The 26,375-nt window shown below is 52.7% G+C and overlaps 7 protein-coding genes across 7 annotated transcripts; 3 read left to right on the top strand and 4 right to left on the bottom strand.

Annotated features, from left to right (window-relative positions):
* Positions 1-790: 790 nt before the first annotated feature.
* Positions 791-1,683, top strand: vma-3 (V-type proton ATPase proteolipid subunit; the record flags this gene model as incomplete). Its single annotated transcript, XM_014693924.2, has 5 exons — positions 791-807; positions 968-980; positions 1,096-1,225; positions 1,285-1,545; positions 1,616-1,683. The coding sequence occupies 5 exons, from the start codon at positions 791-793 to the stop codon at positions 1,681-1,683; spliced, it is 489 nt and encodes a 162-aa protein (XP_014549410.2).
* Positions 1,684-2,416: 733 nt separating this feature from the next.
* On the bottom strand, positions 2,417-7,047 carry sts1_0 (Delta(24(24(1)))-sterol reductase; the record flags this gene model as incomplete). The annotated part of the gene is made up of 4 exons (XM_014693925.2): positions 2,417-2,428; positions 2,486-2,627; positions 2,703-4,238; positions 6,077-7,047. The coding sequence occupies 4 exons, from the start codon at positions 7,045-7,047 to the stop codon at positions 2,417-2,419; spliced, it is 2,661 nt and encodes an 886-aa protein (XP_014549411.2).
* Positions 7,048-10,204: 3,157 nt separating this feature from the next.
* Positions 10,205-15,682, top strand: pld1 (Phospholipase; the record flags this gene model as incomplete). Its single annotated transcript, XM_014693927.1, has 1 exon — positions 10,205-15,682. One exon carries the CDS (start codon positions 10,205-10,207, stop codon positions 15,680-15,682), a length of 5,478 nt encoding a protein of 1,825 aa, XP_014549413.1.
* Positions 15,683-16,133: 451 nt separating this feature from the next.
* On the bottom strand, positions 16,134-16,846 carry CAT5 (5-demethoxyubiquinone hydroxylase; the record flags this gene model as incomplete). The annotated part of the gene is made up of 2 exons (XM_066129703.1): positions 16,134-16,667; positions 16,742-16,846. The coding sequence occupies 2 exons, from the start codon at positions 16,844-16,846 to the stop codon at positions 16,134-16,136; spliced, it is 639 nt and encodes a 212-aa protein (XP_065986105.1).
* A 978-nt stretch (positions 16,847-17,824) lies between these two features.
* Positions 17,825-19,857, top strand: RTF1 (RNA polymerase-associated protein; the record flags this gene model as incomplete). The annotated part of the gene is made up of 4 exons (XM_014693929.1): positions 17,825-18,000; positions 18,141-18,847; positions 18,909-19,045; positions 19,105-19,857. 4 exons carry the CDS (start codon positions 17,825-17,827, stop codon positions 19,855-19,857), a joined length of 1,773 nt encoding a protein of 590 aa, XP_014549415.1.
* Positions 19,858-20,187: 330 nt separating this feature from the next.
* PGC1 (Phosphatidylglycerol phospholipase C) lies at positions 20,188-21,721 on the bottom strand (the record flags this gene model as incomplete). The annotated part of the gene is made up of 5 exons (XM_014693930.1): positions 20,188-20,703; positions 20,760-20,864; positions 20,943-21,143; positions 21,204-21,397; positions 21,469-21,721. The coding sequence occupies 5 exons, from the start codon at positions 21,719-21,721 to the stop codon at positions 20,188-20,190; spliced, it is 1,269 nt and encodes a 422-aa protein (XP_014549416.1).
* A 751-nt stretch (positions 21,722-22,472) lies between these two features.
* On the bottom strand, positions 22,473-25,241 carry acu-15_0 (Transcriptional activator protein; the record flags this gene model as incomplete). Its single annotated transcript, XM_014693931.1, has 4 exons — positions 22,473-23,609; positions 23,673-24,030; positions 24,086-24,683; positions 24,746-25,241. The coding sequence occupies 4 exons, from the start codon at positions 25,239-25,241 to the stop codon at positions 22,473-22,475; spliced, it is 2,589 nt and encodes an 862-aa protein (XP_014549417.1).
* Positions 25,242-26,375: the final 1,134 nt, after the last annotated feature.

The following is a 26,375-nucleotide window of genomic DNA, read 5'->3' as shown; positions in this document are numbered from 1 at the left end:
GCATGGACTGCAGACGACGAGACAATACTACTGAAGAGACGATGAGTTGGGTGGTCAACCATTTATGCAGGGAGCCGGGAAACTATCTAGCTGAATTTTCATGAAGGTTGTGCTGGCGTCGCAAATGGAGAAACTATGTACCTAGGTAGTCGGCAACTTTGAACGAATGGATGACGCCCGGTCTTACACAGTCTTATCATATCGTGATTTGCCATGAACTACCAGGCACGGAGTACCTACCTAGGGAGGTACTACGGTAGTTAATCGGAATAATGTCTCTGAAGTTTCCTGCTGGTCATGGATCAAATCCCGGCGCTGCCGATTGGGCTTGGGGCGTCTACCGATCGATCATATGAACAGATTTAAAGGCGCTTCAGAATATTGTAGACATGCTACGGAGCCGGCATAGAGACGCTGCCAAGTCCGATGTAAAAAGCGGCATCTACCAATCCATCACGAAGTTACAAGTTTGCTTCCCACGTTTCGCACCAGCAGCTCAGGAATGGGGGCTTCAGGGGCCGATGTTTACCCGACTACCCTGGCCGCAGTCGAGATTACGTAACCCCGCATCTTTGTCCTTGACCCGTGCGGCAAAACCTTACGCCAACCAGAACGCCAGCCAGGGACTGAGTCCTCCATCCACCACTGCATCTCGACTTAACCCGACAACCACGGCCAGCCATCACCGAAGCTTCCCCTGCCATCAACTGCTGGGCCTTGACGCTAGCAACATACTCGATCTCGCTCTTCTCTTCGATTATTTAGCCCCGACACGCCAAATACCGCCAAGATGGTCTCCGAGCTTTGGTACGTCTGCCACACCTGCCACGCCTGCCATACTTCTCTCCCTGTTGTGATGATTGGATGGAGCGAAGCTTCCGGCATCGCTGGCATTGCTCTTATTCGATATATGTGACAAGCGTGCGATATTTGACAATGTTTCAAGCTGACCAAGATACTTCTGTAGCCCCGTCTACGCGGTTAGTCAACGCACTCTGTCCACCCGCCGACCGACGTCACTACTGGCCCCGACTTGGGGCGACGGCACAACAATCGTGCGCGTTAATGACCACCTCCGCTAACCATTGTCGACAGCCCTTTTTCGGCGCCATGGGTTGCACATGTGCCATCGTATTCACCTGCCTGGGTGCCTCATACGGTACTGCCAAGTCTGGTGTCGGTATCGCTGCCATGGGTGTCCTCCGCCCTGACCTTATCGTGAAGAGTGCGCACCTGCCTTATCCGCACGATCTCGCCAGCGTCGAAGCTAACGCATCAATATAGACATTGTTCCAGTCATTATGGCTGGTATCATTGGTATCTACGGTTTGGTCGTGTCTGTCCTCATCTCCGACGGTCTCAAACAGGAACTCCCTCTGTACACCGGCTTCATCCAGTTCGGTGCTGGTCTGGCTGTCGGTCTGGCTGGTCTAGCTGCCGGCTTCGCCATCGGTATTGTTGGTGATGCTGGTGTCCGAGGAACTGCTCAGCAGCCCCGTCTCTTCGTCGGCATGATTTTGATTCTCATTTTCGCTGAAGTCTTGGGTAAGTCTCGCGCAACAAGTAACACTCAGCCATATTGTGTTTTGTTTAGATGTCTGACCAATGCCACTAGGTCTGTACGGCCTCATTGTTGCCCTGCTCATGAACTCCAAGGCCACCCAAGATACTGTTTGCCAGTAAGCGGCATCTGCGATGCTGTAAAAGGCGACCCGACAAATTGTACTTATCAGCAAGAGGCGCTATTTCTGGCATGGATCGGCACACACCAGGCGCACAGCGAGCAGGTCTTTAACATCTCTAATACGCTAGGGGTGCGCACGGGCTATTTGATCGCTGGCAGAACATGATTTCAAAAGGAGGTGACGAAGGATGGGGGGTGTAATCCCAATGGAGGTCGTATATGTACACTAGTTGCAGACGAAGTTTGGCCTTGACCGGTTTTATTATAGACAGTGGCTGTGAAGGAGAATCTAGTGTAGTCTCTGTTGCTCATATCATGGTTTACAACACAGAATTTCCTATCTTGCGTCAATACATCTGTCTAAGTCGGACTTTGTCTGATCAAGATGTGGGAGCATTGAGTCATGAATCATGATGGCTTCGCGCCTGAGCTTAAGGGTGAGCGTGTATTTGTATATGCGAATTACTGATGGCAAAAAATTCCCAATTACTTGATATTAGTTAGCCCTTATAGACATGATAAAACTGAGTAAACCACTCTTTACGCCTCCCCAGGATGAGAATTCCCATCCCCCAATCACCCGCCACACATGTTTTCCACCTCTAACCAAGTTCATTACTTTTGTGCTAGCTGAATATTTACGCAAGAAATATCACTCCTCCCCCGCCAACGGTTATTGTAATACAAAGCTGTGTTTTGAAGGCAAGAGTGCCCCCCAAGAAGCAACGGCATCTAAATGACGTACTGCACGATGCATCAGCCACCATAATCCAATCAAGGCGCGGATAAGAGAAAACTCACAGGAATAAAGAGGTAGGGAACTTGTCGCTCATATTCGAGCCAGTGCTCGCCGTACTTATTACGGCAGCGGTGAATATCCCGCGCGGCGCGGTGCGCAATCATGCAGCAGAAAAAGACTGGGTAGAACCAAGGGAATGGGCTCCTGTTAACGAGTTAGTTTTTGGCCACTAGAAGAAACGCGTGAGGGAGAGGAAGAGAGACAAGAGATGGAGCTTACTTGAACCCAGTAATCAGGCCCCAGGAGATGGCGAACCACGCATCGGCGGTATAGTGAATTTTGCGGGCAAGACCGTACCAGCCGTCGACGAGGATGGTGCCCTGGGGAGTCTCAATGGTCTTGGGGTTCTGGATGGTCTGCCAGGGAACTTGGGGGAAAGTCTTGCGGGCAACCATCTTTCCGCGCTCCATTGCGCGGAAACGGTTCTTCTGGCTGTTGCAGCTGTCCCAGACCCAGTACCAGAAGAGGTAGGCAATGTACAAGAAGGCTAGGAACCAGCGGTTCCAGTGGTACTCGGATGGGTCGTGATTAGCGAGGTAGATGGTGCAGTGGCAGTAGGACAGCGGAACGCCGGCGAGGTTCCAGAAGATGAGCATGAACCCCCATTTCTCGTAGTACATGTCCCAGGTGGTGATGATGAGCTCCTCGCCCTTGGCACAGGCATTGGCGTAGAGGTAGTGAGCCATGACGAGGAACATGACTTCGCCGGAGACGTAGCCGTAGCGCTCCCACTGACGTGCGGCAGTACCCAAGCTGAGGATGAGGAGGAAGTACCACGGCATGCGAACTTCGCAAAACATTTTGAAGTCCAATATGCCAAACATGCGCGGGTTCAGCTCGGCACCCATGAAGAAGTCGTAGATGGGGTAGCCAGTCATGCGGTGCTCCTTTCCGCGGTAGAGGGCGGAGAAGTATGCAGCAAAGCTGACCAGAAAGCCGCTCAGGATGGCAACGGACAGGAGGGGGCCGAACTCGTCAATGGCATTGTAAAGCGGCCAGATGCCGGTGAAGTGCAGGGTCGCCAGGATAGCAAGCGTAAAGTAGAGCGTGGCAAATGCGTTGCAGTAGTACTTGAGCTGCTTGCCCCCTTCGTGGGGAAGAGGCTTGCCCCAGCCCCATACACCAGGGAGCAAGCAGTAGCAGGCACCTTGGAAGATGAGATACGACCAATACCAGAACCAAGCCTTGACATGGGGAAACGCGCCGGTATACACGTAGTTGACGAGCTGTGCCCCAAAAGAGGCCCAGCTCTGGCCTGGTGCTCTGGAGGGAAATTTGCCATCATAGTAGGTCGCCCCAATCCACATGTACCACATCAGAACCGGGAAAAGGATCATCATGGCCAGAGTGCCAACAGAACCGCCGAACTCGAACTCGCCCGAGTAGTCAACCTTGGGGTCCTGGCCTTCGCGCCATCCGTCAACAACGCCGGCATCAGCTGACTTTGGCGCGGCCTGCTTCTTGGGTGTCGACTTCGGGGTGGACTTTTTGGGGGAGCCATTGGAAACGACCTCTTCCCCGTGAGCAGATTTGCCATTGGTCTGGGGCTTCGTCTCCTCCTCCTCTTCGTTCAAGCTTTCGGTGAACTTGGCGGTGCGGCGGCGCAAAGACCGAGTGCGTGTCGACACGTCGCCGGCCGAGCTCGAGTCGTTGTCGGCGTCGGATAGCAGCTCAGGGGGGAACGAGGACTGGCGACGCGATGACCGCCGCGACGCGGTAGGTGTTTCCACCATGCCTTCGAAGAGTTCCTTCTTCCTGTATATCCAATTAGCCCGTGTTCATTCACCAGAAGGCTACTGTTTGGCGGAATTGGCGGGCTTGTGCCTGGCTCCAGGTGCGAATTTGCATTGAAGCCAATGGCATGCCAACCGTCCCGCCATCCTCTCCCATGGGTGTTTTCAAGGTACCTAGGCGTTTGGCGTAGCGAATATCGGGACATTATAGCGGCGGGAGGCACTGTGGCCTTTGTACGAGTTTAAAAGAATTAAGGAGAGCAGAGAAGAGGAAAGGAAAAAAAAAATGAATAAATAAATAGGAAACCGAGGCAGCAAAATATTCAGGTCATGTAGCGCGGCTGAGAGAGCTCACAACCTGGGCTATGATGATGCTGAGTCTACCGCGACCAGATGCGTGATCAGGCTACAGGGCTGAAGCAAACATTGAAGGAAAAGAAGGAAAGTGAGAAAGCTGGTTTGGCGATGTGCAGACACAACGAGTGGCTTCCTGCGCTTGGAGCACAGAAGTGGAGAGCGGAGAGACCAGTTGACACTTCAATATCTGTACTGAGCGGGTTGACGGTGTTACGCTATTGGCGGCGCGTTGGGAGGGTTGAAAGTCTGGTGGCATTTGTTGACAGTGGGGGGAGACGAGTGGTGCCTGGGCACATTGGCCAGTTAATTAACTTATTGACTTTACTTGATACTTTTTGCTTCTCGGCACTCAGGGGAACCCGTCGGGAGCCAATCCATTGATGGAGCCAATCCAAGCCATCAGCCAATCCAGACAGTCTCAACAACAGGCGCTCCGTAACTACTCGCACTCCATTGGCCCCCCAGCAACACGAGTGCATGGGATGAGGCCCTCGGTATTTGGATCGAGTCGCTGCTGGGCCAGTGTAACTTACTTTTTGCTGATGGAGGAAATACATATTTGCGTGTGGTGGATTGTTCATCATGTGCAGTGGGTGACTGGCTGCTGCGCGTTGATGTATCAATTGAGACGAGCACGGAGTACGGAGTATTCTGCTCGCTCGTCCCCACTTGACAGCTTACGGGCTGCTTGGCTCTAGCCATAGAACTTTGCGACAAATGTCAATAGTGCGCTCATGAATCAAGCTTGAATTCCTTACAACCCCGAAGACACGTGACAGGATATAAAGAAAATACATACATCAATCTATAAAGACACTTTCAACTCCTACTAGTATAGTAGGCAGAATGCAAATCTGAACACAATACTCCCTAACTCTCACTGCCATCTATCTATACGTATGGTAACGTGTCCTAATCACAGCATTGCCCCATTAACTTGGTGGAACTTTTCATCTGTTCTCATTCCCCATGCGAAATCAGACGTTGGCCTTTCCGCTGTATGTAAGCATATCCCCCACCTCCCTTTTTTTTCATTATTTTCGTATGAGCAATCCTCCAGTAACACAAAGACGGTTTCAAACTCTACATCCAAATCGATGTTGACGTGAGCAGAGGGTGGCTCCCGGGATGACCAGAAGCAGTTTGCCAAGAATAGTGAGCCATTGATCCTCCAACCATTCTCCCCGTTCCCATGAGTTGCTCCTTGCTGCTCCAGAGGGCTCTTTCGAATGGCAAAAATCGCCGCGCCTCTGACCAAGGTTATCTGTGGCATGACGACCCTTCAGTTTTTCTCTCTCCGAAAAGTTCACTGAGACGCAACGAGTATACCGGAAGCCGGCGACAGTAGAGAGACGCTGCTTTGCCGTGTCGAGTTCATCGTAAAACGTATGAATGACTGTCGCCAGACTTCATCGCATCTTTCTCGGCATGTGGGCAGGCCAACGCGGGGAGAGGACAGTACGGCTGCTGAGCCCTCGTTGACCTGCATGTCCGCCGGGCCACCTGAATACGTCCTTTCGAAGGCCTGGGTTATCTTTTCCTCCTTTGGTCGTAGTCCTCTCTGGGCCATGGGTCACGCCCTTCTTCCCAGACTTGGTGCCATTCTTTCTTCCGCAGGACGAGTCGTCGTCGTGGGAGCGCGTCGCTATGTGTTGGGTATAATTCTTCTGGACCGAAACTTGCCGCATATGCCTGTTGGCCCAGCGTGACCGCCAACGATCCAATCGTACTAGGGCATCTCTTACTTTGCCCGATTTGACGTTCAGAAAGTGGTGTCTATCTTCTAGAATGGGAACGGTTTCTGAGCAGTCCGACATCCAAAAGCACTCAGTATCGGATGGCTCGTCTCTGGCTGGCTGTGACGTATAGTTCTGATTCGCCGTGTTCGGCCCGGATGCCGAGTCTATGCTTCGGCCATCTGATTCGTTCTTTGATGATGATCTTTCCAGAGGACAACTTAAGTCTATCTTCGACTGTGAATTGGCGGAGAAAGAGTCGCCCAGGCCTCCGGGGATTAGACTCCCGTGCGTCTCGTCTCGGTACATGCCCGCCTTGAACAGCTGTGGAGGCGGCACATATGTTACACCATCACCTTCACAGTGCACAGGCATGGGATTTGCCGCCATGTCCCACGTATCCTCTGGCCGGCCCGCGTTTTCTGGAGAAAAGGAGTCATCTAAAGTCCGAGAACTGCGTTTCGCAAGGCCGCGGATCGAACCTGCGGATTTTCCACTCGTTGTTGATTTCCTCTCTTCCTGCTGCAACTGGGCCGAGGATTTTAACTCATCGACGATGTTGGAGGTTAGGCTGGAAGTGATTGAGCCGGAGGTTGTCGTGTCGACTTGCGCCTGGGTAGAGGTCGTTTCGCTTCCTGCGATCATCTTGGCTCTTTGGGGGATATGCGGACAGTCTCCCGTCACATCAAGCTGTGGCAGAGGATCATTGTGGCAGCTTTGCAACCCGTGACCAGGCATGATGCCGATCAAGTAAACATGACGAAATATTTAGGTTGGATGGTAAATTGAGCAGCGTTCCGACGGGACAGCATGTCTTTAAGCCAGATCTGGCGTGTGGGTTGTGTTGACGACCGAATAAACGCATCGATGTGCGTCAAGATCTGCAGCCAATGTCTCTTTTCGAATCGCAAGGGTCGCTCGAAGAAGTGACACATCTGTATCACATATTTGGCAGCGAGCGGGATAATGATACCTGGCAGGACGATGGCTGCACGTTCGCACAGAGTGGGAACCAACTGCTGGAGATTGTCTGGCAATCATGTGGCCGCATGGAACCATGGATTGGAGAGGTATCAATATACAAGAGTACGGAGTAGGGAGAACGTAACTGTCGAGACTCGTTTGGTGATTTCTTGGACGCAGATATGCAGCGTTAGTCAGTACAGGGGCTGTGATTGGCAGGGTTTGGAGTCTGGACATCGGGCGATTCTCATTTCTTTCCTTCTTTTTTTCAGCGACGCCACACTGACGTACAATAAAAGCGGCCTTGGTGCCAAATATCCGATATTGACGAAATGAGATGTCTCGCCCAGAACTTTTCACTACAAAAGCGGATTTTTGGCCGTCGCCTCCCTTGCCCGGAGCACTCCAGCAATAATCGTGCCAGTGGCAGTGTAGCCCGAGAGCACATCTAATACGGAGTGCCCGCAATCATAGCCCTCGTCCTGGTCTTTCGGACGGTCAGAATTTCAGGATATCTCCTGTGACGTGGGCAAGAAATGTGGGCAAAGAGATTTGTCTGGTTGTACGGAGTAGGCTCAAGGTTAGGACCGGCCATGCCTTGTAGTGATTCCATGTTGGATGGTCTACAAAGCTACCAATTACTACGCCCATTGGACGTGGTTTGTGCTGGGAGACGCCATGGCTGAATCACTACCCAACCGGCCAAGTCGTCTAGGAGGTGTCAAGGTGCTTCAGCTGAAGTTGACAGTTCAGCCGCCGACGTTGTATGGAGGAGATTGTCACAGCAGTTGGGAGAATGACATCCAGTCTGGAGGCTGGAGACCTGCGGGGGAGCGGGCCAGCGGGCCGTGCCACAGTCGGCAGGTCAGGTTGGTGGATGGCGGGTGATGGCGAAGCCTGGAGACGCCTGGAGACGCCCACTAGTGCCATTGACTGTACTCCGTAGGGACCAGCTGACATGGACAGTTGGAGCGGGGTCAATGCATTGGTGCATCAGATCATCACATGCAGCCAACCTTGAATCAGGCACGGAGCATAAAAAAGAACAATGGCGTTTACTTGTTTGTTTGCCCAAGGACGTAAGGTGTTTCTGGGGGACTTGACTGGGCAAGCACTATCCCTGTGAATGCAGCCATGGTGCTGGTCAGTCTCTCAGCGATTCAACTACGCTCATGTCCTGGACCATCGAGCTCTGCAAAAATGAGTCTGGAGAACAACAAACATACCATCTGTTAAAAAAGGCTGTCGAGAACTACACGGACAACCTTCCTAAACTCGCCCGGCACAAGCAAGAGAGAATTCTGCGCCCGATTCACTTCAACCAGGTCAATCAGCCGAATCGAGGGTAGTTGCCGCACGCAGCAAGGCTTTTGATTGGGTTCAAATGTTGTTTCACGAAAACTCTACCGCCAACTACTTGCAAGACCTAACCAACGACGACACCAACATGAACATTGACGATAAACTGGGCGAAGCACCGAGATTGGACAACCAAAAGCTGGAAATAAAGACCTAGCGCATGAAATTATCTCTCGGACTACAACAGAACCCAAGACATCTTTCCGTGGGCTTACCTGGTCGTGCGGTTCTTGCTTCGAGGCTTCTCCAATGAGGACAAAATATCATATTTTCAACACAGGCTACGAGGGCCGCCTCCTGAGTTAGACAATACATGTACCTTCGTCGAATGCTCTTTACCCTAGAGAATGTCCATAAACAACTAGCCACCAATTTCAGCACCTTCCTAGAGCTGGCGGGTAAGACCAATTTGGCCACGTATGTGAAAGAAAGGTTTAAGGAAGCTACGGCATGAAAGGTGGATCCACCTGCATGAAGACACCCTTGCTGTATTCAACAAGAAGCAGCCTTTGCTTGCATTGAAGGCGGACCAAAATATGGACTGGGCAATAATGGCGACATATCTCGTGGTGACGCGGAGGGCCGGGCCAAGGGTGAAGAGACTCCCATCCCAATATGTTGAAGCAAGATGTGGCGAGCTAGCAAATGGATCCACATTTGAGAACGCAGTGGGCAGTCAGGAGGGAGACATTCGTAGACCGATTGTGAAAACGGCTACATTGGTAAAGAGAGAGTTGTGATGAAGGGTGACGGAGATGAAAGTTGAGATATGAGAAAATATCAAGGGTTAGGGTTGTCTAAAGGTGGGGCACCACCACGGAGTCCAATCGACAATGCACCAGACAGGCTGTACCCACTTGGACCGTCAGGGCACGCCAGTACCTGCCTCCCTTGTAGGTACAGAGTAGTTGTTGGGACGACCAATTGGCACTTGATTGGAGTGGGGCTAACGGTGCCGCATCCCCCGACTCCACCGGTTGACACTTGGAACATTCATTCAGGGTCACTGGATCATTGGCCTCATCCTTCCCTGGAACCGTCACCGTCCATTTCTAAACCCACGTGCACCACGACTTGACCGCTCAACCGCGCTACGGCTGGTCACCACATCGAATCTTCGTCACATGTGGCCTGGGAATAGCTAAAGCAATTCTGCAATCCCGTGAGACCTCTGCGAGCACAGCATACTGGGATCGACTGCGGGTATTCGCCATTGCTTGGAACACGCTTCTCGCCCGTTGGGCTACAATCGCTGTGTTCATCGTCCAGGTGTCAAAGCCGCGGCCGCCTGCTCAGGCTGTCCCACATTGAATGTATTGTGTACACCCCGAACTCCTATAGGAACCGAAGCGATAAAGATCAACTCTGCGCTGCATATCGCAGTTCCCGACCCTTATTTCAGCATGTGTCGTGGACACGCTATTTCAACCAGGCGTATATAACATTACAACGCTAGCATTCTCGCTCATGCTTGTCGTTCAATCTTCGCCCACACGAATATCGTAAGCCAGCAAAACAAGCTCTACGGTCGTGAATGGCAAAAAATCATCATCGGGAGGGCTCGGTGTCTCCCATGAGCACAACACCGCAGAATGCAACTCCCTCAAGTGCCGAATTCCTCTCTCGAGTTCAGTTGCCCCCCAGCCCCCCGATTCGCCTACAACCCGTATCGACTGATCCGACCGAGAGCTATGAGAACACAAAGCCAAATACGGAAGCATCAGATTACTGGAATGGGGGGCAACAACACAAAGATGTGTCCCCTACCGCAAACGGCCATGAGGTTGCACCTGGCCAAGTAGACCAGAAGAGGTCTCAGCCATCCCCTGGCGAGGCAGAGCACAGTGTCGAAATCCCCGCCGCTTCTTCAGGAGACCATGATGGCTCTGCTGCAGCTGGGAGAAGAAGTGTTCAGTTTGCGAGGCAAGATCCCCAGCTGCTGTCTGCAGGCGGTCACAGCCGTCAAGGTTCATGGGATGGACCCGAAACTCCTGGAAGACACAAGAGCTTGTCCATAATGTCCAAGATCAAGGCTTTGGCCAGCGCGCCCAGCACTCCATCTCTGAAATCTCCAATTGCACCACCATTCGCCGAGTCTGCTTCTCAATCCGCTACCAACTCCCCTACTTCAACACGCTTCGGCACTCGGCTTCCCAATATTCTTACTGAAGAGCAGTCTGACGCCGAGGCCGATGTCGATGCTGATGCTGATGCTGACGTCGACGAGACTGCTGATGAATCAGCTATCCCGGAGAATGGCACGCGAAAGAAGAAGAAACGCAGAATGAGGCGGTTCGCAAAGGGCCTTCCATCGACGCCATCAACACCAAGTCGTTTCGCAAGCGATGCGGACACCTGGGGCGCATATAACCGCCTACTCCGGCGTCGGGCTAGTATGCCAGATACCTCCATGGCGTCCGAAAACCCTGAGCAGGTATTATCAGAAGGGGACACTAGGAGCGGTCCTAAACGACGACCATTCAGGCGTGGACACTCATTCATGGGAACGACCACGCAACCGCCTGGCGAAGGTGATGACCTGAACGACATGGAAAGTTCTGCTGTTGTAGGTCGCCGCAATGGCCATTTGCGACGAATCACTGTATTCGGCGGAGGCGGCGTTTCTGATGGTGATGCTATGACGCCTCGCCGGCCATTCTTTAACTCTGAGCGAGCCTCCAACTTTGGCGCACAAAAGTGGAAGCAGGTAAAAAGTACACTGAAGCTCTTGCGGCAGAAGAAGGAGGATCGATTCGATTATTTCAAATCAGCGGAACTGATGGCAGAGCTCAGAGCTGGCGCGCCGGCAGTCTTGATGCTTGCTAGTATGATTCAAAGGGACGAGCACGGGAATAAGAGGATCCCTGTTCTCCTCGAACAACTGAAGCTCAAAATTAAAGATAGTTCCCCGATCCCGGATGACGATAAAGACAGACATTGGATTTTCACCATGGAACTCGAATACGGCAGTGGCCCGAGTCGAATGTGCTGGACAGTGATTCGAACCATCAGGGATATCTACAATCTTCATTTCAGGTACAGATTTGCTCTCAACAATGACAAGTATATGCTCGGCCGTGATCTTGGAGGGCGCCCGAAGCAGCCCAAGTTCCCTTATTCTGCCTTCCCGTATCTGCGTCGAGCTCGGAACAAGGATGATGATAGCGACGAGGATGAACGGGCCAGTGTTCGAGGCGATGAAACTGCTGGAGAAGGCACAGGCGGAGAGGGTACCGCGCCCGAGGACCATGGAGACGGCACACATGACGAGCAGCACCAGCCGACGAGAAAAAAGTCGCGTGCCAATTTATGGGGCATGAGACGACGCTCAACTGGATTTACGGACCCCGGGGAGCTGTCAAATGCTGAAGGCACCGCTCAAGCTATCGACATAGCCACCCGCAGACAACGCTACGTGGAAAAACAAAGACGCATCCTTGAAAAATACCTATCAGAAATGATACGATGGCTCATGTTCAGAGCTGATAGCAACCGCCTTTGTCGATTTCTGGAGCTGTCTGCTCTTGGTGTCCGTCTTGCTGCAGAGGGGAGCTATCATGGCAAAGAGGGATATCTGCACATACAGTCATCCAAGGGACTTGATTTCCGCCGAGTCCTGACCCCAGCAAAGGTTATTGCTCGCCATAGCCGTAAGTGGTTCTTGGTTCGCCAGAGCTATATAGTTTGTGTCGAGTCACCAGAAAACATGAATATTTATGACGTGTATCTGGTCGACTCCAAATTCAGCATCAGCTCCAAGAAGAATGCGCTTCAACAGATCGGCTCAAAAGATAAGGCAAAGGAGATTGACCTCACTGTTGAGGCACTCCCCCAAAAGCACCATACTCTGACACTCCATACATCCGAACGCAAAGTACGTCTGTTTTCAAGATATCAGTCCGTCATGAAACAATTTGAGGACTCAATCAATGAAATGCTCAAACAGACTGCATGGTACGAGAAGAAGCGATTCGGCAGTTTCGCGCCTGTCCGAAATGGAGTCTTCGCACAGTGGCTCGTAGATGGCAGGGACTACATGTGGAATGTCTCCCGGGCAATTAACATGGCCAGGGATGTCATTTACATTCATGACTGGTGGCTGAGCCCTGAGTTGTACATGCGACGACCAGCATGTATCAGCCAGAAGTGGCGGCTTGACCGGCTCTTGCAGAAGAAAGCCAGAGAGGGTGTCAAGATTTTTATCATCATCTACCGGAATGTCGAGGCCGCCATCCCCATCGATTCCGAGTACACCAAGTTCTCACTATTAAACCTGCATCCAAATATTTTTGTACAACGGTCGCCTAACCAGTTCAAGAAGAACCAATTTTTCTTTGCACACCATGAAAAGATTTGTATTGTTGACCACGACGTGGCCTTCCTTGGTGGTATCGACTTGTGCTTTGGCCGTTGGGACAGTCCCCAACACCCCATCGTTGATGATAAACCTACTGGATTTGAGATGACAGAGCAACCAAAGGATGCAGAGCACTGCCAGCTGTTTCCTGGAAAGGACTACTCTAATCCCAGAGTCCAGGATTTTTTCAGACTCAACGAGCCATACGAAGAAATGTACGATCGCAGCAAGGTGCCTCGAATGCCATGGCATGACGTTTCTATGCAGGTTGTTGGGCAACCAGCGCGAGATTTGACTCGCCATTTTGTTCAGCGATGGAACTACCTCCGTCGCGGACGGAAACCAACCCGACCTTTACCGTTCTTGCTGCCTCCTCCAGATGCAAAACTGGATGAGTTGGAAGCCCTCGGTTTGACTGGAACGTGCGAAGTGCAGATACTTCGTTCCGCAACTACATGGTCTCTTGGAACAGACGAGACGGAACACAGCATTCAAAATGCTTACATCAAAATGATTGAGGACTCGGAACATTTCGTGTACATGGAGAATCAGTTCTTCATAACAAGTACAGAAGCATACAACACCAAGATTGTCAATCGCATTGGCGATGCTCTGGTTGAGCGCATCATTCGCGCCCACAAAAATGAGGAAGATTGGCGCTGTGCAATCATGATTCCTCTAATGCCTGGATTCCAGAATACAGTGGATGAACAAGAAGGAACCAGCGTCAGACTCATTCTCATGTGCCAATACAAGAGTATTTGCCGTGGGGAGCAATCCATATTTGGGCGGCTCCGTGCCGTTGACATCGAGCCTGAGGATTACATCGGCTTCTATTGCCTGCGACAATGGGGTGTGATGAGCAACGATGCCCTCGTGACGGAGCAGCTCTACATCCATGCCAAGACAATCATTGTTGACGATCGAGTTGCTTTGATTGGATCTGCCAATATCAACGAGCGCTCAATGCTTGGGACACGAGACTCTGAATGCGCTGCGATTGTGCGCGACACAGACATGATTGAATCAACCATGGCTGGAAAGCCCTACCAAGTTGGACGGTTCGCGCATACTCTCCGACTGCGCCTGATGCGAGAACACCTCGGCCTCGACGTCGACGAGATTCTGGAAGAGGAACGACAGCAAGAGCTAGATCGTGATGTGTTTGAGAAGGAGATGGAAGAAATCTATCGCGAGGACAATGCTGATATTGGTGTTGGCTCAAGCAAGACTCGGCAGGATAGTCTCTTGACCCCTCGCCAGAGAAGTTTCAACTATGAACTTGACATGGAACATGCCAAGGCTCTCCAAGACACTTCTTTGCCATCTTCGGAGTCGGAGTCGGAGTCGGAGGCGGGGTCGAAGAAGGGCAAGGAGGCAGACGTCGGTTTGAGCCCGCAACAGAAGAAGCAGCAGCGGCTAGACGTATCTGGGTATGGCGAGGACCAGTGGAAGCTCGCAGAGCAGTCCGGCTTGGATGAAGGCCGCGACTCTGTCATAGTTGGCGGTCGTGAAGTATTGGTACATGGCATGAATACTGAGGGCAGGGGAACCATCTGTCAGCCGAAGCCACCTCATGAGCTTGTCATCATGTCTGACAATCGACACCTTGGCAATGAGGGTCCTGGAACCGGAGATCTCCCACCTATGCCTGCGATGAATCGACGCACAACAGAGCAGCTTGGTCTCCTTCGACCCGCCCAGCTACCACCTCTCCCGGTGGCTGATGACACTGATATTGGCGGGCCGGCGGTACACGTCGACCCTACAACTGGTCGTCCAAAGAGTGGCGCTTTTCATCCCATGGCTGCCGATATTACACCAACGGACATCTCCAAGGACTGTATGCGGGATCCCCTCCTCACTAGCTTTATCGATGATATTTGGAATCGTGCAGCTCTGAACAACACCAAGATTTACCGCAGAGTTTTCCGATGCATGCCAGATTCCGAAGTGAGGACTTGGCAAGAGTATCGTGAGTACGTGGATTACGGAACGCGTTTCCGTGCGAGCATGGAAGGCAAGCCTAATGGAGAGGAGTCCGAGTCCAAAGCTGAGACTAATAATCAGGTTGAGTCTACTGCTGGCGGAGCGGGCATTGGAGCGCCTGGCCCTGAAGCAATAGTAGCTGCCGCCAAGGAGAAGACAATGAAGCAGCTTCCATTCCTTGAGCAAGATATGGGCAAACTTGATATCACGGTGGCGCAAAATGGTGACGGGGAGCTAAATGAGAAATCAATGGAGCCAGCTCAACAACCACGTGGTCCTCTCGATTCGAATCCCGTCCAAAGATCTGAAAAGATTGCCGATGCTTCGCCTACAACAGTACCAAATGGCCACGTGGGCGTTCCTGTACCTGAGGAAGCCCCTGCTAAGCTTCTGGAACCGCAGGCCAGCAGGAATACGGACCGTAAGACAGCCTTCGCTACATTGGACAAGCCGCCCTCGCGGGAGACTCCCAATATCCCGTCGCAAGCTCAATTCGGGTCCGTCAAAAAGCGTCGTCGTGCCAACACCAAAGGAAGCCGTCGTGGATTCTCCCTCGAAGACATGCCTTCTAGAGCTGATGCCGAAGAGCTACTCAAACTGGTCCAAGGCAACATTGTCCAGTTTCCGTACGATTGGTTGTTAACTGAAGAGCAGAATGGAAACTGGGGCTACCAAGTAGACGGTGTTGCTCCGTTGTCAATCTAGTAAGTTGGCCCTATCCTTGTCGATATGATAATCTAACCACCTCGTGTGTAGTGACTAGTACGGAGTACAGCCTGTCAAATATGGCAATGGGAGACGGAGACATCAAAATATTTACAGAATCGGTAAAACTGGCATACAGAAATTTGTTTGCATTGCGAAAGGAGTTTCGTCTTGTAGCTGCATAGCAAGGAATTCGGCATACATTTTTTCTTTTTCATCTCCTCTAGGGAAGCATACACACGGCGTTTCAATGTCCCCTCCTTTTATTTTTTATCTTTCTCGCCCTGAACACGCATAATAGCACAGCGAACCTTGTTTCATATGTCGTACATTGTATAGAGCTGATTGTAATCAAAAACATAATTATTCCTTACATGCTCGTTTGTAAACCCCAATATTCACTTTGTTGATACACGGCATGCACAATGCCACTGCAACTTACACGTGTCCATCAAACTCGCTCGCTGACCCAGATCGCTCCCCTACAACCGGCCCTTATAACTCCAGTCAACAACCAATGCGGCTCTGCCTTTTTCGCATCGTGCTCAACCGCATGGTCCAAATGCTCCAGCTCCTCATCCCGTATCCTCCTCAACGTCTGTACCAACTCCCCAATCTCGGTACTGACTTGGTAGCCCTCTGCCTCCCACTGGGTAATCATCTCGAGTATCTCTCGAATCTGGTTATTGTAATGGTCTCCAATCTCGGTCTCGACCGCCTCCGTACACGCCATTGCGGCCTCGCGGCCCATCAGGGCAGTTGACCAGCCTAGACCTGTGGCGAGGACAGACCACAGCGGGTAGAGCGCCGTCGGACGCACGCGGTGCTTGTGGATGAGGTCGTTGAACGTTGCAAAGTGCCCGGCTTCTTGGTCGTACATGTGCGCCATGAGCGGTCGGAGGTGGGGGTGCTGGCGGACGACGAGCGGCGTTTGCGCTTTGTAGATGAGCGTGGCGGCCAGTTCGCCGGCTTGGTTGACACGGAGCTGGCAAGGTTTCGTCAGTGATGATTTCACATACGTGGGGTTCGGGGTCAGATTGCCGGAGGGGCTGGACGGACAGCGGAGGAGAGAAAGTCGCGTTGTTCTCGGGTTAGCGGTTTGCGCTTCTTGGTGTCGGAGGAGGGTTCGGAAGGGGTCTGCGACAGGGAACAGGTGGTTGACATTGCTCGACGGGAGGGGAAGCTGAGGAGGTTGGAGGAGGCTAGAGCTCGTGTGGGCCTGCAAAGGCATCGGGTTGAGGCCATGGTTGCTGTCTGTTCACCAATTGGTGGTTTTGTAGTTTTTTGGAAGAGTGTGAGTGCGATAAGATCGAACGATGCTGGCTCGGGCGAGAGATGACGCCGAGCGGGTTTGGAGGTCCGCCGGGAGACTCGCCGATTGGACGGTGGGGGGCAAAGTATTTAAACAGACCGAGTACGAAGTACCGGGTATCGCGCTCAAAGTGTACTATCGTTTACTAGTAGTATACGTTTTATTAGATCATAATGCGTTATAGTATACAAGTAGATATTTCTTACTTTGCAATGTATTCCTGTGCGTCGTAGGCAGAATGATTGCGATTCAGCTATGGCTAGTGATATGCAAGGGGTTTCTCCTACTTATTGAAAGAAATATAGAAAGAAACTAGGAGTTTCTCGCTTATTGTGCCACAGAATATACCTACCTGGTAGGTATTTAAGTAGAACAAAACAATATATCTGCTCTCAACTAACAGTGTGAGTAGCTCAGCTACCCAACAAACTAGCACTGTATGCACAGCCTGGACAAACGTTTTGCCGATGCAGCGACCGACAAGTGCAACTTCGTTCTTGCGCGCCACACGGGTAGAAGCCAGTGCTGCTGCGGCCCAATGGGGAGCGCTCACTCGATTTACGACAAAAGGTCCTGCAACTAGAAACTTGTTCTCTTTTGTTCGCCTCTCCCATCGTCATCGTTCCTTACGATTATTTCGCCGCTGCCAGCCTCAACTTCCTTGACCACACGGTTCCGGCCTCTTTCTATTAGAGTGAGCCATCGGCTTGGACTGGTCTAACGCGCCCAGTCGTGACTGGTCGATTCCGCGAGTTGTCCTGAGAACTTGAGCAGAGATTTGCCGTTTGGCACTCGCCGCTGGACTACCCATCACAAACGATACCACCATCATGTCTGACATCGAAGATGAGCTCCTTGCCCTTGCGGGTGGTGACTCTGAAGACGAGGGCTCTGCCCGCAGCCGCGGTGGCTCGGAGTCGCCGCGTCGCTCCAGAAACGATGCTGGCAAATCGAAGAAGTCGAAACGGCGTGCGAGGCAGGATGATTCCGAGGAGGAAGGTGAAGCGTGAGTATCGTCTTTCCTATTGCTCAGACGGGCCTGGGTGGGATCCGTGTGAAGCGCATTGAACACGATCTCCTGTATCCTCGTTTGTCGTCGCTCATAAATACGTTGCTGACGGCTCAATGCTCGTTCCCCTTCATCAGATCCTCAGCTCCGTCGTCACCAAACTCGCTGGAATCAGCACCCATGGACGAATCCGATTCAGACGCTGAGCCCGCGCCAAGGGTTGGCGGTACCGACGAAGATGACAAGTATCCCGTGGACGGCAAGTTCACAAGTGAGGCAGAAAGGGCTGAAATTATGGCCATGCGAGAAGTCGACCGAGAACGTATTCTCGCGGAACGTATGGACGAGGTCGAACGCCAGCGACAGAGGCGTCGTCTCAGGCAAATGATTGAGGAAACGGAGCGCAGGAACGTCAAAAAGAAGCGTAGCGCCGACACCGCAGAGTTGGAGGACGGCCAACGAAAGACCTCACGGCAGCGTACTGGTAAAGGCAACGAGTCTGCCATGGACTCTCTTCGCAGAGCTCGCGCAGAGAAGGCGAAGCGCAAGGAAGACAAGACACGCGGACGAGCTTATTCCCCCGCACGGCGAGATTCGGATGAAGAGGAGAGTGGTGATGATTTTAGCCGCGCTAGGTCCCGAACACCCGAGAAGGAGCAAGAGAAGGAGGCACCACCTGCTGAGCTGAAGGACTTTGAGCGTGTACGGCTTGGCAGAAATGAGTTTGCTCAGGTTTGCTTCACACCTGGGTTTGAGCCTGCCATTACCGGTTGTTATATCCGAATTGCTCTAGGTCCTCATCCAGAGACCGGGGTTGAGCAATATCGCATGGCAGTTATCAAGGGTGAGTAGCTGCATGAGCAAGGATATGCGAGATCAGGCTACTAACCAGACATGACACATAGGTTTCACTACTAGCCGTCCATACGCTCTCACCGGGCCTCAGGGCCCGTTTGTCACGGATCAATACGTCAGAGCCGCACATGGCAAAGCGGTCAAGGAGTTTCCATTTATTGCTGCCTCAAGCGGCAAGTTTACTGATGTAAGTGTGTATTCTAGCAGGCTCGCATCAGCGGGACCCTTTTCTAATTAGTCGCATAGAACGAGCTCAACCGCTATCAGGTGACATGCACCAATGAGAACGTCAAGCTGCCCACAAAGGCATATCTAGCAGATAAGATTGATGAAATCAACAACTTGATCAACCACAAGTGGACGAGTGAAGAGATCAAAGCCCGTTTGGCCAAGAGAAATGAACTCAAACGTCGGTTCGACCCTGCCGAAAGGGAGCGTGTTGGCAAGTTGCTCGATGAGGCCGTGGCTCGTGGTAACGAAACCAAGGCTCAGGAACTCCAGGAGGAGCTCGAACAGCTTGGGACGCAACGCCTGGCTTTTAGGACGACCCTAGGCTCATCAAAGAACCTGGACGGGCCCCGGGCCGCAACAGAACAAGACCGGCTGGCAGAGCGCAACCGCGAAAACAGGCGAATGAATGCCGAGCTCGTCCGCAAGGCCCAGCTCAAGGAGAAGGCCAGAGCTCGCGAGATCGAAATGGCCCTTAAGCGGGGCGAGCAGGTCGCCGATGACCCGTCGCGACGACTCCGGACAAAGGCCAAGTTTGTGCACGATGTTAATGACACGCCGCAGAAGCTGTCTGCCAACGGTAGCGAAGCCAGCACGCCGGCAAACGGCACGCCCAAGGTTGCTGCTACTAAACCCGAGATGCTGTCCCATCTCGCAAAATTGCAAGAGAAGAATTACTCGGAGAGCAATGGCGTGCCGGGGATTCACAAGCCGCTCATGGATGATGATGTGATTGGGGCGTTGGACCTGGACATTGACGTCGAGATTTAGATGGGGGGGCATTTGTCGTGGTTAAGTCGGTGAAATTGGTATTCAAGGGCAGGCATTGGTGCATTTATGGCGTTTTAGAGAAAGCATTGCGCGGAACGGGATACTGAGGGACGGGCTACCCATTCATAACAAGAAACAGTCTTAATAAAGTAGTAAATGGCCACTGGCCAGGAAATTTGAGTGGTGTCATGTCGTAAATCGTCATATCCGCCTTGGGGGAGGGAAAAGTAAAATGATAAAAAAAAAACATTGCCGTAAAACCCCTTGTGTGCTCACAAATATCTCCCCCCCCCTCCCCCCATGTCTCAATCATGATGCCCGCCCGTCTATCTAGTCCCTCTTTATCTGCCGCTTCGTCTTGCCATCCAAGTCATCCAACTTGCCCTGCACATGCCTCCTATACCAAAAGAACAGCTTGGCGAGGACGTGCCTCTTGACAATGTCCACGGCCAGCCCGACCGTCTGTCCGAGGGAGCCGCGGTCGTCGCGCCCCGGCGCACCGGCGTCCACGTCGTCCTCGTACCGCCGGCACACGTCGAGGTACAGCCTAGGGTCGTCCGTCACGACGCCGTCCACGACGCTGCCGCCGCCACTACGCACGTTGCGCTCGAGGCACCACCGCATCCAGCGCGGGTGGTTGACGGTCCAGGCGTACAGCGGGCGGCGGGCGGCGCGCACGTCTCGCATGAACCGCCGGCCCTGGTAGGGGCGCACGAGCGTGTGGAAGGCCATGTTGAAGCCCATGTTGGGGATGGGCAGGAAGTGCCGCGCGTAGGAGAGCGAGAAGCCGATGTGGGCGACGGGGTAGTCCGGCAGGGTTCTGCGCGAGGCTTTGAGCACAGAGGCCTGATTTTACCTTGTTAGCTGTTCTTGGTCTGGGGGAGGGTGGTCGGAGGTCTTACGTTCCAGCATCCGAGGACGATGCGGCCCTGCCATGGTGTTGAGGCGGGGACTTGGGCTATGGCGCTGCTGATGGCGTTTACGAGGTCTTTGGCGTCGTCGTCGAGCTGTTTTTCTTCCGGTCAGATCATCTGGTGTCCTGTACATTTTTGGGGGGATGTGCAGAGCGGAGGATGATGGCGGACCTTGATGTCGAGCAGGACCCAGGGCCGATGGCTGTGCTCGTCGCCTTGTAGCTTGTCGGCTTCGACGAGCCATTCTAGCAGGTCTTGGAGCCGGGGCAGGCCCTGCTTCGGCTCGCGGAGCGTTTCTACGGTGGACAGGTATTCCCAGTCGCAGTCGGCTAGCTTCTTGTCTATCCCGAAGCACCGCGTGAGGGATGCGTCCTGGAGCGACATTAGCACCGTGGATTGTCGTGTCCGGGCTGGGCAGATGGGCAGACTCACATGCGACAGCACGGCTACGCCGTCCCTGGACAAATGCACGTCCGTCTCGATCGCGTGTGCGCCAACCTCGACGGCGCCCTTGAAGGCGCCCATGGTGTTCTCCGGCCACAACGCCTTGTAACCTCTATGCGCGATGGCCTGCGGCAGGAAACGTGCGGGATCTCGCTTGGACGGACGGGCGGTTGTCCACGGGGCTTTTGTATTCCGGGGTTAGCAGATCGAGAATGCCGGCACATATATATATGTACTATATTTCTACGCTTACCCTCTGGAATATCCCATGAAATGTCGCCCCCTAGCTGCAGCGTATCCTTCTCGTCCGCCATCTTGACGATAACAATGTGGCCCGCGTCGTCCTTGAGAGGCCCGTCTCGGACAGGGCGGCGGCGAAGACGGAGTTTGGAGGCCGGGACGGAGTGGAAGCGCGACAAGGGCGTGGCGGATAAGATGAGGACAGAGGGCGTACAGTGTTTTTGCAGATGGAAGATGAGGGAGGGGATGCGGCTCGCGGGATTCATGAAATGTTGGGGAAAGAGGAGGGGTTGGGATTGTTATGAGATGTGACGGTGGTACATGGTGGTTATTGCTCTATTTGGCGATGCGCATTGCAATGGACATGGGATGTTTGACGGTCCGAGTTGAGTACGTATGGGGTTGCGCCGTTTTGGCGCCCGGATGTACCGGTAGACTGGGAAACTGCCAACATTCAACGGGTAATCAAAACGGGATGGGCGGGTTTGCATCTGATGGGTGAGCCAAGCCGTGGTGGCGTTCCAGCGACAGTTTGAACTTTGTGATTTGCCCTGGAACATGCGGTTTGCAGAGAAATGCTGCTCCGGACTTGACAGTGCCATCCAATTCACCACAATGGTAAACGGGCATTCGCCGTTTGCAATTGATAAATATTGATTAGAACAAAACCATGTCAAGCCCGGTAAAGCTGGGGCCATGGCAGCACGTCTGCCAAATCCTACACATACATATACGCCACTGAGAGTATTCAAGACTTGCCGTTTGTTGATATATCAGTACCCAGCATCCTTAATCCCACCGAAGCCCGTCACAGAAATACCAGCATTCCGTCATAAAGAGAAGAAGTCAGAGAAGAAATGAAAATAAAACAACGCTACTCCCTCCATGTCATTGGTCCATCCTAAACGCCAGCTAGCACCCAACAAATGACAAATAATACCGATTCGAACCATCATTCATACCCAAGAGCCAAGCAATAGTCCTGAATAAGAGCGCAGCAGCAAAGCTCAGCTCTTCTCACAAAGGAAATCCCTCGAGGTCGAAGCCATAGGCTTCTGGCATGTGCAATTTATTGAATTCTGCGCTTCCCACGCTAAGGCCCAACTCTGACGGCGCAACTTCTTCGCCAGAGCTCAAACTTTCGTCACTCATGCTAAGCACGCTTTGTGGCGGCTCTGGATTCCGTCCAAAGTCACCCACGTTAATGCTGCTCATGTCCCAAGACTCTGGCGACCAACCAACACTGTTCGAGTTCGCGGGTATTGTCTCACTTGGGAGGCTTGCGCCACCATAGATGGCATCGTAAACATTGCTATCCATTGATCCGAGTAGCGTCTCCCATTCAGAATTGCACACGTCAGCCATCTTTGCTGTAGGGTCGACAGCGGCCATTATTTGACCGGATGGCGATACTGACAATCCGGGCGTCTCCATGCGAGATCTTCCAGCGGGTGAAGATGCACCAGTATGAGATGGAGTGTTGTTCAGAGACAGATAATCGAGATTGGGAATGACGCGGGATATCGGAGTCTTGGTGCTAATGCGGGTTGGCTGTGTTACTACTGACAAACGGTGGCCTTGGTAGTTGGTCGATGCCTCAGAAGAGGTGACGCTATCAAAAGACTGCCGCGATCGAGGACAAAAGTCTCTTTCCAGGGTCTGGGTATCGGGCATGGTCATGCGACGCATCCCTTCGTGCTCCTGTTGAAGTTCTGGCTTCTTTTTCGAGCCTTTTGAGGACGAACGCTGTGATGGTGCCGCCATTGGTGCTTGAGGTGGAAGAGGGCTTGGATGTTCGTCAACGCGGATAAGATTGGCTGCAATGCGGGCCAGGTCGATGCATCCTGGAGCCTTGGCTTGGTTCATCGACTTGATAGTGAAGTTGACAAGCTTTTCAATGTCGCGGCTCAATTTACTGTCCGCCTTCAGATCGACGACCTGGTAAAGAAGCGTCAGGCCGCAGAGGGCCAGGAGGTCAAATTTATTGAGACAGAACGAGAAGCTCATGTTCCTCTCCTCGAGCAGCTGAACAATTTGAATGATTCGCTTGCTGGAATCCGCGATGGAAATGAGGGCGGGTGCGGCCTTTGCACCAAGGCTAGAGCCAACAACGGGACGGTAGATCAGGGTTCGGATATGATGGTACGCCAAGGCCTGCGTGTGTCATGATTTAGCAAGTGGCTGTTCAGACGGGGAGAGGTGGAAAAGTAAGCCTACCAGGATGGGAGATCTGCTCCCAGTCACGTCTGTTGATGGCTTATCTTGAGAGAAGTTTAGTCGTAAATGCGCGGGTAATTCTTGGTACCAAGCATTAAGATCCGCCTCAAAGCTAGTCATTTGTTGAAGAGAGAGCTCATGGTTGGCCACTGCAGGATAGTTCTTTTCCAAGATTGCTGCCATGATCCGAGTGGCCCGGAAAAGAGCCAGGGCGCTGGACAATCTAGTATGTTCTCCCGGTAATGTAGGTTGAAATCCCTTCTCGGTAATGTATTCATCATCTGTATCGGACGGATATTCCGTGTGGATATCATCCTCCTTGAGCATTTTTGGCAGCCCAAGGGTAGCGGCAGTAAAGCTACGATATTGTCAGATGAGATTCGGGCGCAAACCTGATGCACTGTCCAACTTACCAGTCGAGAGTATAAAGAGTCCAAAATACCTTCTTCCTCGTCTCCAAGGTCAAGGCCCCAAAAGAAAATCGCTTTTGGCTCTGATGCAGGCCGAGTCGGTGGGACAGTCCAATGGCCAGACCCTTGAAGTGCTGGACTCGCTTATTGTCTGCCCTAATCGCGCAATACAGGAGCGCAAGGATGAGGCACTGGAGCGTACTCATGGTGTTCTCCAGAACCATCGATTCAATAGCTTTGGTCCACTGCTTTTCGCAAGCGGCCAGTTGCGGGTAGTCGGGTTGTTCAGATGAGACTCCGGCAATGCTAAAAACAAGATGCAGCTGTGCAATTTTGTGATGGCACTTGACCTTTTCAGGATCGGCCACGAACTCCTCGTAGATGCGAAGAAAGGTAGGCTTATGCAAAACCGGAAATAGCGGCGCCCACTCCTGGAAGTAGACGTTGACAGACCGGTCAGAAAAGATGCGAGGAGGTAGGCGGGAAACCTGGCTAGGTTCTTCTTGAGTCAACGGTGCGCATCCTTGAACGTGCAGAAAGGCTTCTGGATTAAAGTCATTGCACAATTTCCCCCTCTGTCGAAGTTTGTGCTTGAAGGAGGCTGTTGGAAGACGGTTAGTTGGCGCGGCTACAGTGAGGCCCACGATTGGAAAGTTGACGTACTGATAAATGAGCGGCCACTGGACGGGCCCATGAAGTAGGAGTCAGAATGCTCGACGCCAAAAAGCAACGGCGAGCCTTGTACGCGGAAAGTATCCTCCTTGGCAGTAGATGCGGGACTGTCCTTGGAGGTGTCTGGCGAAGGCAGTGTGTTGGAGGCAGATGTGAGTGATGGTTGGCGATGGTGGTTGGCGTGCATGGCGGAAAGCATATCTATCTTCTCATCCTTTTCGTCCAAGAGGTCTTTGAGCTCTCTGACCTCGGTTTCTAATTGCCGAACTCGCTCCTCTAACGACTCTGTGTATCCGCGGGGAAAGGCACGGCGACTCAGCTTGTCGCTGGTCCGGCACTCGAAGCCGACATTGGCACATTGCGAGCAAGTCGGACGAACGCCATCACAACGAATTTTCTTACTGCGGCAACGGTCACAGGCCTGGGCAATACGACTTTGAGCGCTGTTGCCCACCTTGATGACCTTCATAGGCAGGATGCCAGGCATTTTGGCAACGTCCAGGGATGGACTTGATAGATTGCAACGTTGCGTACGTACTCGTGTCTTATCGAAGTGAAAGGCGGGCAAAATGATGTGTATAATGTGTAGTGTTGAAACCCTCGAGCCCTTGAGCTTGTTCTGCTCAGTAACTTTGCAGCTTGGGAGTATGCGCCGAGGTAGACGTCGATTGGCGAGTTCACGCCAGGGCTCCCCCCTCGTACCTTTTGTCTGGGCTGCGCTTCTCAAAGACGCGGGACAAATTCTCTCCCCGGATTTCTAGAACGGCGATGCAGGCTCGATTTTTCTTCTGTTCTTGTTGCTTCTCTTTCGTCCCGGAACTCGCAAAAGATGTTATCCGCAGTCCCTGCCCTCTGACCTCTGGAAGTTTGTCGTTCTCGGCGTAGGCGGGAGGACGCAACAAAGAGTCAAGCTGGCGTGCTCGTCACCAGAGTGGGGAGGTTTATTGAAGTCGGAAGAGAAGAAGGGAAAACGTGGGATAAGTAGGAGTGGGCCGGGAAGGGACAGCGTGAGAAGACAAAGGATGTGTGGAGCGGACAATGAAATGATGAAATGGGGATGGAGATGGACATGTCCGGGGCAAGATGGTCATGGTCGGACTTTTTTGACTGTTCTGGCGGTTGCTAGCGTCGACTGTTTGAACGTCCAGGTCTACTAACTAGTTGAGTAGTTACTTTACACGGTTCGTCGCTTCAACGCAATGTTTCCGTGCGGAGATCTCGGGGTACATGTACATGCCGTACATACAGGCTACTATGTCCATGTCCATGAACGGATTCCGGGGAAAGTCTGGTGCAATCGGGATGCGTGACCAGGCGCTACTCTTGGCTTCAATGTTCCCCGGTCTTCAGGACACAGCACTGACCTGGGTGCGATTGAGCCAACGGGAGGCGGGGGATTACGGGTCTCCGAGTCCACGGCGAGTCCACGGCCCACGCCCAGATGCCTTGTCTGGGGCAGCGCAGGCGCCGCCCTTACGGCACCTGGGTCTTCACTGCCCAGTCGGTGGCCCCTGCAGGTTTGTTCTCCCAGTCCCCATCGTCAATCCATCCAGATGTCATCACGACGCAGACGCCACATCACCACCAACTTGCGCCTCCCTTTTATCCGGCAGATAATTCG

This window comes from Metarhizium brunneum, chromosome 1, assembly GCF_013426205.1.
Source record: "Metarhizium brunneum chromosome 1, complete sequence".
NCBI lineage: Eukaryota > Fungi > Ascomycota > Sordariomycetes > Hypocreales > Clavicipitaceae > Metarhizium > Metarhizium brunneum.
Note: the sequence above shows the minus strand (reverse complement) of the source record. Positions and strands in the feature narration are given on the sequence as shown.